General features: G+C 43.5%; 1 protein-coding gene across 1 annotated transcript; it reads right to left on the bottom strand.

Moving 5' to 3' along the window:
- Positions 1-563: 563 nt before the first annotated feature.
- On the bottom strand, positions 564-14,299 carry dnd1 (DND microRNA-mediated repression inhibitor 1; the record flags this gene model as incomplete). The annotated part of the gene is made up of 5 exons (XM_083981155.1): positions 564-1,081; positions 4,640-4,772; positions 7,317-7,642; positions 10,823-10,928; positions 14,195-14,299. The coding sequence occupies 5 exons, from the start codon at positions 14,297-14,299 to the stop codon at positions 564-566; spliced, it is 1,188 nt and encodes a 395-aa protein (XP_083837281.1).
- Positions 14,300-15,688: the final 1,389 nt, after the last annotated feature.

Raw genomic sequence — 15,688 nt, 5'->3', positions numbered from 1 at the left:
TGTATTATTAAGCTTTCTGGGCCCAAAAGGTTTTTTGTTTCTTTTTTCTTGTCATTTAGCACTGTCATACATAATTTGTGATGTTGTCAAGGAATGTTGTGTTTCTCTTTAATAAAAATAAAGTTTAAAAAAAACAAACTCGGCCCGGCCCGTTACCCAGGCGGGCTGCCCGACCCGGGCGGGTACCCGGCCCGATTCCAGCCTCTAGGGGGAACAGCTCCACCATACTGCTTTGTCATACACAGAAACATCTGTGGTGGAAGTGGGCCAGCTGTAAGCTCTGTATGGAGCATAGTTTGTTCTTGCAGCAAAATTCAATAAGAGACAATGTTCATAATTTCTCTTTTAATTAAAAGAGTGAACTAAACGGTAACACAGAAGGCATGCAACAAATACAAATCACAAAGGTTTAAACCAGACAAAGAAGTCTGCTGCAACTCTATTAAAACATGCAGAAATCAACCACATTTAAGATAAAACCATTTCTTTTTTAGTTATTACATTATCAATGAAACAAACAGTCTGAAACAGTGTGAGATGAGTTCCATCATCACCTGAGCTCTTCACTGGGAGAGCTGCTTCCTCTGAAGCCTCTGTAGGACCTGCTGGGCCGCAGCCTGCCGAGCTTCCTCCAAAGTACTGGAGGAAGTGGGTCCGGGTAAGATCATGACCAGGCCTGTGAAGGGCAGACCTATCCCAGGGATACACACCGTGTAGGTAAAGTAAAGGAATCCATCCGGTCCAGTATGGCTGTACTGCATCTCAAAGAGCTGCATCGCTGGAGCCGGTGCAGAAACTTCCCATCTCTGACAGGAGTTGGAGAGGGTGGAGGGGCAGGAGAGGTGAAGGTGTGGGAGTAAAGGGGGTCCTCCCACTGTTCTGCAGAAACCTGGAGGGGTGGACGGCCGGCGGGCCAGACGAGGGGGCAGGACATTGGGGGGACGAGAGCTCAGGACGTGGCGCGGCTGCTTCATGGGTGAAGCCGGAAGGCTCGGAGGTTTCCGTAGAGGCAGCGGCTTGTCGGAGTTCATCGATGGCTGCCACCTGACTGAGACAGTCAACCCCAGATGCTTCTTGAATGCTGATGTAGAGAGAAAAGGACATGCAGCAGTAAGGACCTGGTCCTCCCCGACATGAACATTTGCATTACATACTGTAAGCCCTATTCGCACGGGATCAGTATTACCTGGGGACGTCTGGTAATTTGTAAATGACCCCCCCACGTCTGTGTTTCTTGCGGTGCATTCGCACGGAATAAGTGAAGTCTGTATTTTTACTCGAATTTACTGACGTTCAGGCTCCGATATGACGTCAAAGCTGTGTGTGCACGTCGTAACATCCGCTGCTGTCACATCCATGTGCAAAGCAAATGTAAATAAAATGTCAAAGCAGCAACGTGACTTCGCAACAGTGCAGTTGTTGTCGCAATAACGGGCCTTCATGGCATTTGTATTCAGCCTGTTGCACGTCATCCATCTCAATATCCTCCGAAATTTCGCTCTTTTTATGGATCTGAGCTGTTTATTCAAATGGGTCTCCAGCACCGATACGAGCCCGTGTTTGCACCTAAACGCCTTTGAAAATGCCGCTCATAATTTCCACCACAGCCTCCATGTTTCAACCCGTACAGTATGGTTTCAACCGGGGAAGAACAAAAAATGCCCCTCAATTACTGAGATGCAGATTCGCACGGGACTAGTTTTACCACGGGACGTCGGTCTTTGGTGAAATATAGTCGGTCATTTGCGGGGGAATTTTTACTTTACAAATTACTGACATGGCGCATTCGCACGGGATTAAGATCACAGACGTCCTCCACAATTGTTACAAATTACCCGAGGTCCCCAGGTAAAACTAATCCCGTGCGAATAGGGCTTTAGACCACCAAAGACAAACTCAGACAAAAGGTGTCAAATATGAACAGTTTGAAGACTGAACTCAACATAGCTGCGGGAAGTGGGGGTGCTGCAGCACCCCTAGTGGCCAGAGTGAGATTGGAAAAAAAAGATTAAAAATAATTATGAATACGTAGCCTATTAATAATTTATGTTGAATGTTTTGGTGACTAATTAGATCTTCCAGTGTTGAACTCTTTCTAGTGTAATCTTCCCACTGAGAGAAACAGCAGAGCCTCTTGTCAGGCCTCTTGTCAGGCCATCATTGTAAATAAGAACATGTTCTTAATTGATTTCGCCTGGTTAAATAAAGGTTAAAAAAAAAAAAAAAAAAAAAAGAGCTCCCTGACAGCTCTCAGTGAGCTGCAGGTGAGTCTGCAGGAGAGCGCAGCACCTTCTTTTTTTTTTTTTTAGCAGAGCCGTCCTTACACACACAGATGTCCATGTAAGTTTGTCATCTAATCGTCTTTCACGTGAACAGCTCTTTTACCAAGTTTGTAAACTGGCTGTGTGGTTTTTACCTGGTATTTGTGTCACTGTCAGTTTGAAACTAGAGAAAGTTTATTGAAAAGTTACTTTCTCACCATAACGGATTTAGGAGGGGAAAAAAAGATTTAAATCCTGAAACAGATATTTTCGTGAAAAAACTCAGAGATTTGACTATACTAGGCTGTCTCGCCCAGCCCTGTGAGGAGAGTTGTTAAACAATGTGTAAATAGTTGGATAATAATTCCTTATGGTGCGCCTAAACGGATTTTTGAGACAGAGGTGTGTCATAGACTGTGATGGTACAGAGACTCACTTTATAGCGCCAATGACTATTAAAATCCTGACCAGTTTGTTATTATAATAAAACTTAGTTAATAGTAAGACACAAAACGTGGGCAGATTTGTTTTTTTTCTCTGAATTGTACGCTTTGCACCGTTCATTCTGTCGTTCGGGAGTTTACTTCCAGGGGTTAAAGCAGATATCAGTGGAATGTTTTTGTTAATATAAGTCCTAAATAGTCCTATTTTCCGTCAGCAATCACTTACATGAAGTATTTCAGCCTAAACACGAGTCTCTCCGTCACTCTGCTCTGCTGTAACCTGAGGAGAAAATTTTCCTTGTGGGATACAAGTGTTATCCAATGAGGAGAGAGAACGGCATGAAGGGCTGTGTGTGCAGCCAAGGGATGCGCGTGAATGTGGTGACGTAGCACGAGGACCAATTGATGCCTGACAAGGGCGGGGGCTGCTAACTCATGGTGCGTTCAAAGAAACTCGTACTTTGTGTTTTTCCTTCCTGTGAAGTCATACCAGTTCGATCTGGTACGAGTTCACGGGTCGGAAGTTACGAGTGGCCGTTATAGGGAACTTTCACAGACAACAGGATGGTAAAAACACGAGCTACGGGTTACCTGGAACGCTACCAAGTCGTAGTTGTGACTTGAAGCTGTAACTTACGGTTTCAAAAGCCTGCCTTGAACGCAGCATTAGCCGAAACGGCCGTGAAGCTGATATCTGCTTTAAAGCAAAAAAAAAATCTTTTGACTGAAATAGTTTTTGCAAGACCCCCCCCCACACACCCCCGATCGGTTTTCGATTCAACTGATTCGATTCAAAAATCGATTTTCGACTCAACCGATTCTTGATTTTCTTTTTGCGATTCTTAGTTTGCTTTATTAACACCAGACCGTGTGAAAAAGTTGAATGATGATGATGTCTACAGACTATTATATCAGAAGCCATATTTCCCCCCCAAAAATGACACATGATCACATGTTTCAGATTTATTTAGCAGCAATATATTTGAACCATTTTAAAGTTAACTGCTCCATGAAGCTGATTTTATAGGCTACTCTCTTTTCAAAAGCCTGGACTGAAGGATGTGAATATTTGGGTGTCTATTCGATTCAAAATCAGTTCTCATGCACATGCACATAGACATGTATCACCTGTAACAAAGACGCTGCTAAAAAAAAAAAGACGGCACTCACGCCAGCTCATCTGCAGCCTGTCTGACTCTGCAGCGCCACAGAGGAGCTGTCAGAGGAGCTGCTGCTGCTGGTCCTCTCTCTTCAGCCTGCTGTTTGGCTGCACTTTGTATGAGTTTAAAAAAGTGAAGATCTAATGTCACCTGAGCACCGATCAGCTGATCCAGAGCGCAGTGGATGTGGCTGCTCAGCTGGAGCGCGTGTGTGTTTAACGGCAAAAAAAACAAAAAAAACAGCGATCGTCCTCTCTCCTCAATAGAGAGTTGCCGATGTACACAAGCCTAGTCACAGACATTCAATAGAGCATTTAAATCAGATCAGTTAACGTTTGTAGGCGGTTAACGAGCGTCTTTTAGCGCCATGGCGTGCTGCAGCGCTGTGTACGGTGCTGTGAGGGCGCGTATTGAGACGGAGGAAAATGACAAAAAAATCGATTTTTGAAGATTATGAATCGATTCAGAATCTTAGAGAATAAGAATCTCGATTCTTACATGAATCGATTTTTCCCCCACCCCTATCGAAAACGGCTCCGTTTCGTGATGTTCCGTTATTATCTCATAGCGTGGTGAATGTGCAGGTCACAACTTGTCCACTAGAGCGTTTTGGAGTTGTTGGATTGTGTATTTGATGAGTTTGATGAGGGAAACCAAAAAAATTCCCTTAGCCTCCGTAGTGTAGCTCTGAGCAGCTCACGGCTCTGCTCCGCCGCTCTAAAAATAGCTTACACCGACAATTAAATCAGCCAGTCGTCAGCAGGAACTCACGTACCTTCCACCAGTATCTTCTTGGCCATGGAAGCAGTGTAGTGAGATGAAAAGGTGGCTGTAGCCGACACCCCCTCTATACCAACCCCGGTCTGTAGAGACACTCTGTCCAGCCCTTCCACCAGCACACGCAGCACCTGGAGACAAACATCACAGGTCAGCTGTAGGAATGCTGCCATTCAAAATACAAACACAAACATTTCTGTTTTTATGCTGCGTTCAAGACAACTCGGAAGTCGGAAAAAAAACAAGCTCCGAGTTGTAAAAAATGAAATGAACGGCGTCAAACACGTCACGACAACATCAAAACATGGCGGCCCTCGTCTTAAACGGTTAGAATTTAGACATTTTAAGTTATTTGTTGAGGTTTTAATGCATATTTGTTGTTGTGTATTATTGCAGTAGCCTATATGAAATACGTTTATATTAAGCTGTGATTGTTGTATGGTGTGAAATTGTGGTTCCTTGTATGTGACAGAAATAAGGTTTAACTGTTATCAAGGCTGTAACATTATATGTGCACTCATCTGCAGCGTCTCCTCTCCTCCAAAATAAACATCATTTACTGCTGCATTTATTTTTCGTATTCAGCGATGAGCCACAATATGCCAAACTTCCTGCAGGTATCCATGTTTTTTTTCTTCCGAGTTCCTGCAGCGTGAATGCAATGATGTCGGAAGTCGGAAATTTTGGGAATTACGACCTCCGAGTTGTTTTGAACGCAGCATAAGTTCCCTTTAACCACATTGCCCAAAAAGCTTTAGACCAGTGCTGTGGAGTGGGGATCTCCAATGTAGCTAAGTCAGTTTTTTTTTTTTTTTTCAAGTTGGCTAGCCTGTTCTGTCCACTAACTCCCAGAGAAGTTAGGATTACCAGCAACCCAGCAAACAATGTTCAAACTAAGTTCAAGCCACTTGACAACTAACTTGTTTTCATCATCTGCAAATTCACTACCATATGAAAAGCGCGAGTTGAAAACAACTTGGTTCGGTTGATGTGCTGGCCAAAAAAAAAGTCATTAAGACAGTGTTGAAGTCAGCTTCTGACCAGCAGTTAAAGGGTAATGTTGGAGCCATAATGTGATTTTTTACATTTAACCACTAGGCGGGGCACTATGAAGAACATACAGGTAAGACAGGTGATGAGCAGCAGGTAAATAGATAAATAGGTAAATTTTTTCCAGGTAAAACCTCTTTTAGGCCGCCAAAATAGGCCGTTTCTTCCACAGAGCCCTCTCCTTTCCCCTCCTCTCCCCTCCCCTCCTCTCCTCTCCTCCTCTCCTCTCCCCTCCCCTCCTCTCCTCTCCTCCTCTCCCCTCCTCTCCTCCTTTCCCCTCCTCTCCTCTCCTCTCCTCCTTTCCCCTCCTCTCCTCTCCCCTCCTCTCCCCTCCTCTCCTCTCCTCCTCTCCTCTCCTCTCCTCCTTTCCCCTCCTCTCCTCTCCCCTCCTCTCCCCTCCCCTCCTCTCCTCTCCTCCTCTCCTCTCCCCTCCCCTCCTCTCCTCTCCTCTCCTCCTTTCCCCTCCTCTCCTCTCCTCTCCTCCTTTCCCCTCCTCTCCCCTCCCCTCCTCTCCTCTCCTCCTCTCCTCTCCCCTCCCCTCCTCTCCTCTCCTCCTCTCCCCTCCTCTCCTCCTTTCCCCTCCTCTCCTCTCCTCTCCTCCTTTCCCCTCCTCTCCTCTCCTCTCCTCCTTTCCCCTCCTCTCCTCTCCCCTCCTCTCCCCTCCTCTCCTCTCCTCCTCTCCTCTCCTCCTTTCCCCTCCTCTCCTCTCCCCTCCTCTCCCCTCCTCTCCTCTCCTCCTCTCCTCTCCTCTCCTCTCCTCAGTATATTTTTGAACTGTCATTTTCTGTTGTACTTTGTAGTTTGGCCTTGGTGTCTCTCTCTCTCTCTGTGTTTCCGCAGATCCACCGGAGCTCCATCTCTCTGCACCAACCGCCGCCTGCATCGCCCCCCTCCCACCCCTTCCCCTGCTGTTAGACCGGCCTCCCCTCCCTTCCCATGGTCCAGTCTACCACCCAGTCCTCCCATCGAGCTGGCCAGCTCTCGCCCCCCCCCCCCCCCCCCCCTCCTCCTCACCAGAGGCTGCCTTCATCAACTCCTGCTAACATTTCCATATTTTGCACATTCTGTGTTATAAACTGTAAACTGTTTTCTTGTCTGTAACAACATCTATTGCACGTCTGTCCGTCCTGGGTGAGGGATCCCTCCTCTGTTGCTCACCCTGAGCTTTCTCCTGGTTTTCCCTGTTAAAAGGGTTTCCATGGAGTTTTTCCTCAGTCGATGTGAGGGTCTAAGGACAGAGGATGTTGTTACGATGCCATGTAAAGCCCTTTGAGACAAACTGTTTGTAAAAACGGGCTATACAAATAATTGCCTTGCCTTGCCTTCTTTGGGTCTGTTCACAACACTGTAGCCTATGTTGTAAATCTCTGGGCAGGGCTATTATGGGCTGGCGTTGCTAACGGGAGGAGTGCAGAGAGTCTTCTACTGCAATTAAAGTACTTAGGGGCTATTTGGAGATCATACAACCCCACTTTAAAAAAAAATGCTACTATCCCTTTAACATAGATGATTCAGTTCTGCATTGCAGTTATATTGATGCATCATATTCAAATCTCTTTCTGTCTTTCATTACAAAGTCCACAGCTTTAGAATGGTAGAATTGGTATTGTGTGGTAGCATCATACCTTCAGCAGCTCCTCTGGTCGAGTGGCAGCTGGCAGGTTTCCGATACAGAGGTTTCTCTTCTCGGTGCTGCGGCGGACACTGAGGCGGAAGCCAGGCTCCAGCATGTGGCCGTGCAGCTGGTGGATGGCATCGGCAGCCACACCCGATGAGCTGTATTTGGCGTATGCGAAGCCACGGTTCTGCCCACTGAAGTTCATCATGAGCCTGAACTCCCAGAGCGGGCCCACAGAGCTGAACAGAGGGATCAGCAGGTCCTCGTAGACATCCACTGGGATCTGGCTGATGAAGACTTCACAGTGGGCTCCCGGAGTGGGACCGTTCCACACTGACCGTAGAATGGACACAAGATATCAACTGATTATTAGGCCTACATCACATTCAGGGTTTCCTGCAAAAAAATCGTCATACTAGCGATATCCGCCGTAATATCAAACGTGTTATAGGGGAGCACCGGGTCGATTGATACACGGGACGATTGATACACAGCGATTTCCTAGAAAACCACACAAGCTTGAGTCGTCAGATTTCGTCACTACCTTCAGCACTCAACACCGACCAATCCTGGGAAAGCTTGTGAAATGACGTCACGCCATTCAAAAGTTATTAGTGCGAACCGGTTTTTGACTACGGAAAGTAAAATGTTACGTGCGGTAGTTTTTTTGTGATCAAAAGTTGTATTGTGTGTTTCATGCAATAATAATATGACCTAACAACAGATGAATTCGTACATAAACAGGTCCTAAACTATGCAATGTCATAGTTTTGAAGTTTAGAGGCAAAACAGGTTGAAGTGTCAGTAGTCGCTGCAGGGACGATTGATACAGCTGTTTCAAATGTCCCTCACGCCACCGTGCGTAGTGATTGTGGTCACATAGCGCGATCAATATCTGTATATAAATCACCAGATTAATACCCTATTGTTTTGCAATGAACAACAACCGACTTGAATGAACAACATGTATTTTTAATAAACACCACATATTTTTAATGAACAAAACGTGTTTATGACATGAATCAACAGATATTCAGCAAAGTGAGGGGAAAATGCAGAGGGTAAAATGACAATATGTTCAACTGTGTATCCATAAACATGACTTAGGGCAGGGAAACAAGTAAATAAAATGAATATGCAGTCGTCCAACAACTCGTACAAAAGAAGAAAGGTGAGTTTAATCGAAATGCGGATCTTGACAATTACGCACGGGACAAAAATATTTATTTGACCTATTTATATTGTGAGAAATTATGTGACATTTTGGCAATAACGAGTACACTAGTATGTTGTCCGATATGCTGCATAAAAACGAGAGTAATGACAGTAGTTTCTGTTTAAAACATGCTGTTTCAACCGTCCCTCCTCTGTGTCTCAAACGACCCGCATAGGTGGGGCGTTTGAAACAAATGTCAACTTTCGTTCAAAGTTATAAAACAGCGCGATCATCCAACATATGTGTTAAATTACACTTGTAACTAAGAGAATACACATGTGAGTTGTTGATCACATGATAAAAATGTTTGTGTACATAACGTCATCTTTGAAAATGAAAAGTGTATCAATCGACCCGGCGCTCCCCTATTATCGCAAGTCGCAGTGACGTAACACCATCAACAACCAATAGATTAGCAGTGACAAAAGCTGAATCAGACAGTCCGAAGGAGAAAGACCGGGAAAAGGATAAGGGCAAGATGAAAGAGAAGAATAAGGATAAGAACATACAGACAGTCAATAACAAACATGGACCAGAGCGATTGATAGGCTATAACAGCCAGATAATAACATAATAGCTGGCTCTCGGTTGCCACGAAATGCTCATTTCTGTTAGCCCGTCTATGAGGTTTTACATTATATGTTAGCATTAAGCTAGCAGACTTTATGTTTAGTTGTGATACTGGCTGTGTGTTTTCAAACTATGTGGGTTTGATTGAACATCTTTGATGCTTAAATATATATTCCCGCTTGATATATTGCTTTACTCCTCTTTTTATTTTATGTAGCCTAGGCCATTTTTACTGTAGGGCAGGTTAATCTTCAATTTGAAGTGACAAATAAAACCTTGAAGCAAGAAGATTTTGCCTTTTGTTTGAAAACTGACATTGATACAGTAATTCAGTAACAGTTGTAAATATACCTTTGAACGGTTTATTTTTTAATATTTTACTGTTCAAAAGCAAGCTCACCACTGTCTGTCCCATAGAAGAACATGACAGCAGCTACTGGAAAGCTACAGGCTGTCTCCAAACAATGCAACACCTATTACCCAGGGGGCAAAGCAAAAAAACAGACACGGAGCGTTGTAAAAGGTTTGACAGCAGAAATGATATCTAGGAGCCTGGGTGGACAACCCGGTCAACTAGCTGCTGGAAAGCTACAGGGGACAAAACCCCTTTCTTGGCTCATTTTGCTGGCGAAATTATGTAAATGCAAATATTTAGGTACTACAATGGCATAAATAGTCATACAACTATAACATTTGGCAGAGAGTATCTTGACACATAGGGGGAGGCAGGAAAAAAAGATTCTGGGGTTTGTTGCAACTCGATTTTAAGATATCACCCTCAATATCCCAAAAAAGACCAAAAAAAGTACTGTTCGCCTGACAAATTCTCATGAAAATTATTATTTTTCAGCACTTTATGGAGAATATCTATGTCTAACATGTATATAGAAAACTTCCTTAATTCATAAGCTTCCATTTGAGTCTAAGATAGCCTTTCTATCTCCAAAGCCCCCCTTGCTGTGGCCAACGGTCTCCTCTATCTATCTGTTGACTTAGGGGAGACCAGAAATAGAATGTTTTCTGATCATGTCAGTTAACATGTAGTTTTTCACAATAGGTGTTGCATTGTTTGGAGACAGCCTGTAACTTTCCAGTAGCTAGTAGAAAGGCTATCTTGGACTCAAATGGAAGCTTATGAATTAAGGAAGATTTCTATATACATGTTAGACATAGATATTGTCCATAAAGTGCTGAAAAATAATCATTTTCATAAGAATTTGTCAGGCGAACAGTACTATTTTTTGGTCTTTTTTGGGATGTTGAGGGTGATATCTTAAAATCGAGTTGCAACAAACCCCAGAATCTTTTTTTCCTGCCTCCCCCTATGTGTCAAGATACTCTCTGCCAAATGTTATAGTTGTATGACTATTTATGCCATTGTAGTACCTAAATATTTGCATTTACATAATTTCACCAGCAAAATGAGCCAAGAAAGGGGTTTTGGCCCCTGTAGCTTTCCAGCAGCTAGTTGACCGGGTTGTCCACCCAGGTTTTAATCCTTGAAGTTCCTAGATATCATTTCTGCTGTCAAACCTTTTACAACGCTCCGTGTCTGTTTTCCAAAAAACTGGGATTTTGCCCCCTGGGTACATGGGTTCTAACTCAACTCTAAACACTGGTTACTTCATTCACTGCAAATGGTATTCATCTTCAGTCACTGTTCAGATTCCTGTCTCCAAGCAGCTACCTTCACTCTGCTCCTATGTAAGTATGTGATCCTCTCTCACCCTCAGGCGGTCCTCCATATTTCCTCTGTCCATTCACTTGAGTCAGTTTGGTGTTGGTTGCTGTCAGCCAGGTCTCCAGTGCGTGCACACGCTGAAGATTCAGCACCTGATGGGTAAAAAGAATGTGATCAATTCATCAGTGACAGCAGCTATGATAACCAGTCGAGTCGATACATACTTCATATACACTGCATATGTATAAGGAAGTGCATGTATGCATATAACTTCCAATGTCACATTCAAAAATAAAATATTGTTTTCATTAAGGGTGTTGAAAGTAGGGATGCTTTTAGTGGTACCAACCTAATTCCTACAGAAATACCGATCGATTCAAGTGAATTCAAGCGGGTCCACATTTCGGTACTTGAACGCACCATCACGTTGGTGAGAGTGGCATTGGATGCACATGAGCCTGATTACATCAGTGGTGGCCTGATGATAAACACAGCGAGCATGGCAGATAGAAAGCGCCGGTTAGTGTGGCTTCATTTCTCCAATGTCATCAAACTTGATGCAGACTACGCTCGCTGCAACATCTGTGACGTTAAGTGCAAGGCCAGACATGGCAATAGCACAAATCTGAGGAAGCACTTAGTTACAGTTTTTCTCAGTTGCTAAAACACTAAACCCTGTTGTCTGAACCAACTGCTCAGTTGTCTGAACCCACTGATTGAACCAGTCACTGTTTTGGCAAAACCATCAGCACTTTTCACCTGTTTAGACACAACTTACCAACACATTTTCATTGTGATGCACCTGTGTTGCAAAATGCTGAGCACAGGTGGCAAAAGTCAAACACAACTAAAGCACAAGTTTCAGTACTATGTACAAGTGCTAAATGCACAGGTTTTTGTTTTGCAACATGCATTTATGGAGGGAGAGGAGGAGGAGAGGAAGAGGAGAAGATGAGAGACGACAGGGTGAAGGAAGAGAGGATGAGGGAGGGAGAGAGGGATGAACTGGGAAGAAAAAAGAAGAAGGAAGGAAAAGGGGATGAAATGGACGTGGGGAGGGAGGGAGGAGGGTGAAAGAAAGGGAAGGAGAGAAGTGCTACAGTGTAAATGCACAGGTTTTTTGTTTTGCATCATGCATTTAGCTACAGTGAACAATAAACATTTATTTCTACAGCTTCATGTGCTGAGCATTGTGTTTTCTATTTTTCTATGTAGTGTTTAGTGACTGCTCAGTAGTGTTTTAATTTTGATTGACTCGGGGCACGATTTGACAACATAGTTCAGTTTTGAGCACAGATTGAACTGTTTTGAGGTGAAAGTTTGGTTTTGCAAGAAGAGTCTGAGGTTTTGTGAATGTAGCTTGAAAATTGGGGTATGTGTTCACAGTTTAGAGAAAAGGAGAGCAGCTTTACAGAAATGTGTCTTAGCAATCGAGAAAAACTGTGAACATAAAAGGGTTAGGCCACTTCCAAAGGCTAAAGAATGAACATTGTTTTTGAAAGCCTCAAAGGGTGATGCCTCCCGCTGCAGCAGCCAGCGGCTCCTCACCTGCAGCATCAGGGGAGAAGAAGTGGCGTCAAGAATAGAATGAATACAGCGGTGACGATAACGATGCCATGAGCAAAGCATCAGCAAGTTCAACGGCTCCAGGTATATAAAAAGCTAAAGTGTTAATGTTAACATTCATGTTAATGTTACAGTCTTGTTTTGATTTACAGGTCCATCTGTCCTATTCTCCACCCGCACTAAAGCTAGAGTGAGAGCTGCAAGTGACCACAGGGCTGGGACCAGATTCATGGTTTAGGTATATTATTATATTGTATAAAATAAGTGATTGTTTGTGATAAGGCCAGCTAATGACAAAGCAGGCAAGGCAAGGCAAAGAATATTCAATATTGCCCATTCATAAATTTTATGTCTTCCATTCATGTTTGTTTGTGCATAAGTTTATCAACACTAAACAAAATCATATTCAAGGGCATCAATCTAATATTACATTTAGAGGTCCAAAACTCTGGAATGGTTTAGATGTGGATCTGAGGTCAACATCATCTTACACATCTTTTAGAAAGTTACTGAAAAAACATCTCATGTCATAACCTTCAGTGTTATTTTTCTGATTATGCAGCTTTCTTCCTTTCCTTTGTTGTTTGTGTTTCACAGTCTTTCTATGTTGCACTGTACATTAATTTTACTGTTTATTTTGAATTTTCTTTGCTGTATTTCTCATTGTTTATTTTGAGTTCCATGTAATTCTTTGATGATGGGAGTGGAACTTTGTACAAGCCTTCCAGGCTTCGTTCCCTCCTTGCACTGCTTTAACTTGTGCTAAATAAATAAATCAAATCAAATCAAGGACACTTTATTTGTATAGCCCGTTTTTTACTAACAAAGGGCTTTACATGGCATCATAACAACATCCTCTGTCCTTAGACCCTCACATCCATTGAGGAAAAACAGTTAAGTTATTATTGTTAAAGTGTTTTTACTATTACTCTTATTTTATCACAACAGGGCGATAACAAGGGTTCTCAATCTGAAATACAACCCCCATAACAGAAACAAACTTTGTCACACACTAATAGCAACTTGAAAGGAGCTGAGAGCAGTAGATCATGTTGCAGAGACAGACTACTGACCTATGGAGGAGTGTGGCTCAAGGCCACTCTGCCCTACAAAAGCAAAGTGCAGTATCTGCATTTTTTCTTTTTTGACCAATCAAAAGTGTGGCATATTATCATTAGTTAGGACACCACAGACACCGAGCAAACAGTAAATTAACAAACTGTTGCAATTATACCGCAGTAAAGTTAGTTTTAAGTTGGATATTTGACAGACAATCGCTCCTTCATAGAAAATATAAGATGTGTTCAAATGCAATAAAAACAGGTGTGTGTCATAGAGGAGGCTTAGCTCTACCATCCTGTGTTGATTTTGAGTCAACAGGTCACATGACCTGGGAGTTATTGAGCTCTAACGCTCATATTTACTATATAAAATATATTAAAAAAATAATTAATTAAGCTAAGCCTCCTCTATGACACATACCTGTTTTTATTGCATTTAAACTCATGTAGGCCTAATATTTTATATGCATTTCTAATGTATTGAGAAGGAGCGAATGTCTGTCAAATATCCAACCTAAAACTAACTTCTCTGCGGTTGCAATTCTGATTTTCCTACTCAAGTGAGTCTGTGTCGGGTCAGTTAGTGGAACGAGATGGCGCGCTCCGCTCCAGTGCAGCCAATTGCTTCGTTTGGCGCAACATGAAAGAAAAACGAGCCATGCGACAAAGTGACTTCTCCAACAAGCAGTCACTGCAGCCGCTCTGTTACCTGTCCAGGTGAGACCAGACCAGACCAGACCAGACCAGCAGCCAGTAACAGAGCAGCAGCAGCTCCATCATGGACACGTTACCTGTGTGTTGTTGTCCTCCATCGGCTCCACCATCGCTGTGTTCCACGGCGTGACTCTGCCTGCTGCTGATCCCAGGTCCGCCCGGCGCCGCCCAACTACTCCCATCATCAATTAGAGAAAGGTGTTCCTGCAGACCGGGGGCAACACTTTCAGGACGCAGTTGTTTTATGACACTGCCACCTAACGACTTGGACGACGTAAGACGATTAAGATCATGTGCCACTTTTCCAGTGTGAAAAACAGATAGAATGTCCACACACTGCTATGATCAAGCTCCCAGAAATTTATTAGGACAACGTTTGGACCCCTTGGGTCTTCATCAGGTCATCTGATGTGTGTGTGTGTGTGTGTGTGTGTGTGTGTGGGGGGGGGGCATAAATAGGGGGAGGTTGCCAATAATTAATATCACCTGTTGCCCTCCCAAACTAATCACAGGCGTTACATCCACACATGTTTGCACATCCATAACTGTACTGTTTTAATTGTGTGGGCTCACAATGACGACACCGTTTACTTGAAGAAGCAGGTACTTTACTTTCGGACTGGTCTCACAGACAGGTTACAACCATGGATCTCCTGGGAGCATCAACAAACAATATATCTGCTCTCTTAAACTACTCACTGGCCTAAAACGCCCCCTGCTGTCTGGAGGTTGAAACAACATTCACTAAGCAAATATGCATTTGCTGTTATCATTACAATAACAACCCATAATCACAGGTAGAAGGCCTGGAACAATTAAAAACATCCAAAACATCTCATGGATTGTATACATCAAAAATCTGAGCGATTACAAAGAACATAACATGATGGGACCCAGGGCCGACTCTACGCAGGGGCAAGAGGGGGCAGCGCCCCCTCAAATAAATGTCTTGCCCCCTCAAATCAAAATTTTAGAAGAGAGATTAGATTTTTAGATTTTTAAAAATCCGCCAAAAAGGGACACTGTTCTGTTCGGGTTTATTTTTTAGTATTCATAAGACTACCTTTCAGTTTTACCTTTCTACCTTTAAATCTTGACCATAGTAGACCCCCCCCCCCCCCCTTCTCAGAGTACACCAGAATGCTTCACTCACATGTTAAAATCACAAAAATGTTCTGGGATTTAGCTACTCACCTTTTTCAATCCCTCTGGGTTTACAATGCATCTTCAGGTATATGCACCCCTAACCCCCCATATAATGTGGCTCTTTGCATTACAACAGTAAAAAAAAAGTGGGCTCTAAGACCCTGGTTGCCCCCCCCGGCCCTAGTTGGACAGGTCTGAAGGTAGAGGCCTGACAAAGTGCAATCCACTTCTCCAGGTTGGGGTTGGACACATAGCCAACAACCCAATTCAATGAAGTTACTATAAGCACGGAGAAAAAAAAGTGCTGGAGCATGATGTGTTCACATGATGCCCCCTTCACATTTCTGACTGCCCCCTCATATATGCCTGCCTAGAACCGGCCCTGATGGGACCCACATATACACATAGCCCAAAATATTATCAGT

Source organism: Trachurus trachurus, assembly GCF_905171665.1.
Source record: "Trachurus trachurus genome assembly, chromosome: 10".
Classification (NCBI taxonomy): Eukaryota; Metazoa; Chordata; class Actinopteri; order Carangiformes; family Carangidae; genus Trachurus; species Trachurus trachurus.
The sequence above is the reverse complement of the archived record's forward strand: the minus strand, read 5'-3'. Positions and strand labels throughout refer to the sequence as shown.